The 5584-nt window shown below is 54.0% G+C and overlaps 1 protein-coding gene across 1 annotated transcript in view; it reads left to right on the forward strand.

The window, feature by feature from the left end:
- LOC102824481 (collagen alpha-1(III) chain-like) overlaps positions 1 to 5225 on the forward strand; it is a 30812-nt gene extending 25587 nt beyond the window's left edge. Inside the window, exons 10-11 of the mRNA XM_006867170.1 lie at positions 4181 to 4889; positions 5215 to 5225. Coding sequence (XP_006867232.1) covers positions 4181 to 4889; positions 5215 to 5225 — 720 coding nt within the window. The remainder of the gene's footprint in view (positions 1 to 4180; positions 4890 to 5214) is intronic.
- The last annotated feature ends 359 nt before the right edge of the window (positions 5226 to 5584 follow it).

A 5584-nucleotide genomic window follows, 5' to 3' on the forward strand; every position in this document is an offset into this window, starting at 1 on the left:
CCCGCCCGCCCCTTTTCTCTCCCTCCTGTGACACATTCCTGGATGTCTTTGGTGAGGCCTGCAACCCTCCTCCTCCTGCCCAAACCCCTCTCCAAAGGCCCCTGAATAAACTACCCGCAAGGAGACCAAGAACGGCAGAAACAATGGCCGCAGAGAACCATTCAGCCAGGGTCCTGGTCATGCTGCCCTGCTCGTCGCTCCCAGCACTCCTGTGGCCCCGCTCACCTCTGACTCTGGGCACTCAAGCTACCAGCCTGCACAAGCCCAGACGGAAGGAAACTACTGGGCACTGTGTTGGCAACAGGCCAGTCCAGTGCCGTCCTCAACCAGCCGCAGCAGGGCAACACCTTTGTAACCTGGGTCTTAACTGGCTTGCCGTCTTTGTGCCTTTCTGTCTGTAGCATGGGGTGTCTGTCTAAAAATGCTCTCCAACACTGTTGGTTGGCGAGTGTACATTGTACAACATTTCCTGAAGTGTGGCAATAGAGACATGTAAAAAGCACATATATGTTGTTACAAACATTGTGCTACTAGGCATTTACTTTGTGGTTATATTTATAAAGATTCCCAAAAGTATGTGCAAGAATGTTCGTTGGAGGATTTCTTTTTCACTGGGAATGGACCTGCGCCCTAGTCATACAGTGGAATACTACACAACTGTAAAAAGTCACGTGGTGGTTCTGTGTACCTGATGATAGGGGAGACGCCAAATATATTGAGAGATGCTTAGAATAAATTGCAAAGCAGGCAGTAGTGTATGATCTTATTTGTGTATTTGAAAGGCGTTGTTGTTAAGTACTGTTGAGTTGGTTCTGACCCACAGCCAACCCTGGACAGGGTTTCCAAGCAGCAGCTGAGTGCTTACCCTTCAGTGTCACACCAGGACTGTTTAGAAGGCATAATATGCTTACATAAGGAGAGTTCCTGGAAATAAGACTTGAAAACCACCTTTGGGGAGTAGGAATGAAGAGAGACACTCTTCTGTTTTGTTTTTAACTGTGCTTATAAAATACCTTCTATTTTAAATTTTAAAGAGGCCATTTAACAGGTTTAACTTTTTACTGATCAACTTGGGCAGGAGCCCCAAGAGGAGAAGGAGGATATTACAGGGAAAAGCATCTGAGAAACTTTGATGCTCTCTAATTGTGGCCATTTGAGGACACAATAATGGTATATCATCATCTTAGCTGCTACTGCTTATTCAAAGCCGACTAGTCCTGATGTGGTGCTAGAGGATAAGCACTGGACTGTTAACCTCAGCCACTCTTCGGAAACCCCATACAGGTCTCTGAGTCGAAACTGACTCAGCAACACTTTGCCAGTGCCAAGCTGCATATCTCTAGATCTTGCTTAGGTGGGTGTCATTTCAATTCCACCCATATAGAAGAAAGGTTGATTGCCCGTGTCTCCCTGCGAGGTCTCCTCAAATAGCCCCTCCCTTGGGCTTGCAGGGTGGTGGTGTTGGGGAGGAAGGTACCACTATTTCACCATGGTCAGTCCAATAGACCAGTAGAGGTGTCTTCATGCTGTGGGCCCACTGCCTTTGGGCCTGGTTGGGGGAGTAGACCAGACAGAATGGCCCTATTTGCATAAGCAGCCTGTGTCTAGAGAAAGGCAATACCTCACTGGGGGCCTTGTCAAGTGCCAACTCTCGAGCCCCTACCTGCCTCACCCTAGGAAAGAGTGTGGCCTGGAAAGTGTCTCTGAGGAGTAGACTGGGGGTCTGCAGTGTGAGAGGACTGGGCTCTGGCAATCCCGGATGCAAGCTTGGGCCAGGCTGCGGCCACCAGAAGAGCTCTCTCTCTTAAGCTGCCTCTGCTCTCACGGGTCCCAGTAAGACTACATTCACCCACAAACTAGCAGTGGGTCTAGTAGAGAAATGAGGAAAAATGCATTAAGAGTGGCTGTGTGCCAAGGACTAATGGAGCCCAAGTTGTGTGCTTGAGCTTAGAAACTCCTTCCTAACTTTTTGGGCAGTAGGCACTACTGGTACATCCATTTTGTAGTTGAGGACACAGAGATTTAGAAAATAGAAAAGTTATTATGATACATATCCCAAGTCACTTAGACAAAAGTCTGTACTCCTAACTCCACTTAAAGGAGATCCCCCCTAGACTGAAAGCCCTCTCTCAACAGTACCCCCACACAGAGAAGTTAACTCTTCCTGCAAGGTCTTCTCAAATAGTCCCTTGCCTGGGGCCCTCTCCCAATTTCACCTAATGTCCTCTGTCTCCTGGTGTTCCTACCAGTGGACTAGCCACTGAGGTGGCTGGGAGGTGGGAAAAGTGATGTTAGGGACTTTGTCTTGCTGGTGCTGCATTTCCTTGGGGATTGTCCCCAGGAAATGCAGTTCTGAGTCCTAGCTGGGATTCTTGGAGGTGGTAACCTGGATGCAGCCCAGCTGATGGACACTGGAGGAGAGGCTGCATCTTGGAGAAGGCTTTGGGTCTCCACCTGGTAAGAGGCAAGCATAGGTGGGGTCTGGATGGTAATATTGGGTGCCACCTTCCTCCCCACCTACTGGCCATTTCCACTGCTACAGACCAGGCCTCTTTTGGGTGGTCCCTGACATGAAAGAAGGCCTGGCAGAAAGAGGGAAGTCTCCTGGATCTGCCCCAATATTTCCCAGGGACTGGCTTGAGAAGGTTGGGACAGGCGGAGGCAGAAATGGGAGCAGAGAGATAACACTCAGGTAGCTTACACTCTCCAAAGGCTGGATCAGACAAAGTCCTGAGGTAGGACTAGGGCGGGTTCTGGGAGAGGGACCTCTTCCTGTCCTGTGAACGCCTTGTCTTTTTCACTCCAGCCTTCAACTTAGAAAGTTACTATAAATAAAGTTTCTTGGCAGTTTTCTGTCCTTGGACATGGGTAAAGCATATGAATGAGGTTCAGCCATTAGCAAAAATACAGCATGCTATGGCTGAGAAGGATGGAGCTCCCAACGCCTTGAAGGCCTGTCTCCTTGAGCTGGGGTAAGGGGACAAAGGGCACTGGCCAGCTCAAAGTCTACCTTTAATCTTGAAGGCAGTGATCATACCCAGAAGGTTTTGAATTGACAAGCAAATCCCCAAGCTCCTCCCAAATCTCCATTAATGTCTTCTCATTTAATTTTCACAATGACCCCATAAAACTTCATCCCATTTTACAGACTAGGAAGCTGAGGCTCAGAGACACTCAGAAAAGTCTAATGCTACACGAAACAGTGGAGTTGGGCTCCAGATCTCAATTTCAGTGCTGTGACCCGAAATCTGGTCACCCTGATATCCCAGGGGTCTGAACTTGGAAGTCCTGAACAGGATTCAAGGGGTTGGTTGTAAGTGTCCTGAAGGCCACTAGCGATTTCCCCCATCCTACCATGTCTATAAGGAGCTCTGGTAGTGTAGTGGTTACGAATCGGGCTGCGAACCTTAAGGTCAGCGGTTCGAAACTACCAGCCGTTCCGCGGGAGAAAGATGAGGCTTTCTACTCCCGTAAAGATTTACACCCTCGGAAACCCTGTACAGGGTCGCTATGGGTCGGAACCGACTCGATGGCACTTAACAACAACAACCATGCCTATGCATTTATCTGTTCTCACGTGGTCCCTTTAGCCTCAGATAGAAATCAACTCTTGTGTCAGGCCCTAGTCTAGGTGTTTTTCATGCCCTAAATCATTTAATCCTCAGAAGCACCTATAGGTAGCCAGACAGTATCTTTATTCCTATTGAACCAACGGAGAAAGTCAGAGTATACCACCCAAGGTGACGTAGGTGGGGGCGGTGGCTTCCAGGCCTGCTCAATCCAGATTATCCGGCGTTTAACCACTGCACGCACTGCCTCCCTAAGGGACTTGCGCCCCCACTGGCCCCGCCCGGTACCAGAGAATCGGCTCTGCTCTCAAGGCCCCGAGACCGGGTTTGACCACGGATGGTGGGGTCGGGTGGGTGCCACTGGCCGGCAGGTGGCGCTGCCCGCGGTGCAAGGTTCCCCCCGCCAGCCGCGAGTCTCAGGGCAGCAGGCTAGGGTCTCAGGGCCCCGGGAGGAGCCAGGACCCCGGGCGGGAGGTAGATGAGTGGGGGGCACGCGGCACAAAGAGCTTTTTATTCAAATTTGTTTAGAGTTTCGAGGATTTGCATGAAAAATGTGTGAGAAAAGCCAGCTCCAGTGACCTCATCCGCACCTGCCATTAACGTTCAATTAGCGGTTGAATAGCGGCCGCCTGACGCGACGTGCAGAGAATCCGGCCAGCCCTGCGCAGCGACGGCGGCGGGTCGGCCCGGGCTGGGGTGAGGGTGGGGGTGAGGGTGGGCTGGGGGAGGGGCGCAGGGCTCTGGCCTACACCTGGGGCTGGACATCCAGCGACCTCGTCCGCACCTCTACCCTCCGAGGGGACACAGGGACCCCAGGACCCTCGAGCCCAAGGCAGTTTGAGGCTCCCGGGCGTCCAGGGGACACGTGGAGATGCCCGCCTCACTCCGGGTGCCGAGGGCCCGCGCGCCTCTTCCCGGGGCCAGAAGGTGGACATGCGAGCCCGTCCCAGCTCAGACGGGCTCCCTCGCCACCTTCCGGACAAAGTGTCAAGTACAAGTTCAAGTTCAGGGCCAGGCCCAGGGAGCGGGGGCGCCGCGCCTTCCCCGCCGCCTTTGTTCTCGGCGATAATCGCTCCCACGTCCCCTCCCCGGCGGGGGCTGGGCAAACGCCCCCGCCCCGCCCAGTCCCGCCGAGCCCCGCCGAGCCTCCTCCTCCCGCCCGCGCGGCGCCTGTCCCTTGGTCCCTGCGCCCCCACACGGGGCCACCAAAGGGCCTGGGGGCTTGGGTTGGGGGGAGGCGCGCTCTGAGTCCATGGGAGCCTCCCCGGCCCCACAGTCCCAGCGGCAAGCGCGCTTGGTCGGACGGTCGTCGGCGCTCAGGTAAGAGCCCTTGGCGGGGGTTTGTCCCGCACCCATCTGCCCACCCCTACCGTCTCACCCCCAACCCGCCTGGATCTAGGAGACCTGTAGGGACTGGGCTCAGGGCGTTGTGCACAAGGACTGGGAGGCTGGGCCACCACGCGGAGCCTCCGGGGGGCGCGCTGCCATTCCAGGGCTGTGAGGGTACCAGATTGGGGAGGGGAGGACGCACAGTGCGTGGGCAAGGGTGCCGGCCTTTCCCAAGGGCGGCTGGCCCTTCTTGTCGGCTGGCCTCTAGTCTCCACTTCTGCACAGAGTCTTCTGGCTCTTCCTGGCCTCCCCTCAGACTCGGACTAGGGGAGTCTCCAGTTAGAACCTAGCTCCCCAGGCCTTAAGGCCCCTGCTGAAGCCCTGGAGCTCTGTGTGTGTGACTCAGCTTTTAAGGGAGTCCGCTGTGGTCATTTTCCTACAGCCCCTAAATTAAGGTCCTGGTCAAATGGTGGTGACTGGAATGGGGTGGGGGTGTGATTTCGTGGCAGTTCAGGGGTCTTAAACCAAAACCAAATCTACTGTCATCTGGTTGATTTCCACTCACAGTAACCCCATGTGGGGTTTTGGAGACTGTAAATCTTTAAAGGAACAGACAGCCTCATCTTAGCTGGTGGGTTTGAACCGCTGCCCTAGTGGTTAATAGTCCAGTGCTTATCCTACAGCGC

This window comes from Chrysochloris asiatica, unplaced genomic scaffold (genome assembly GCF_000296735.1).
Source record: "Chrysochloris asiatica unplaced genomic scaffold, ChrAsi1.0 scaffold00101, whole genome shotgun sequence".
Taxonomy (NCBI): domain Eukaryota; kingdom Metazoa; phylum Chordata; class Mammalia; order Afrosoricida; family Chrysochloridae; genus Chrysochloris; species Chrysochloris asiatica.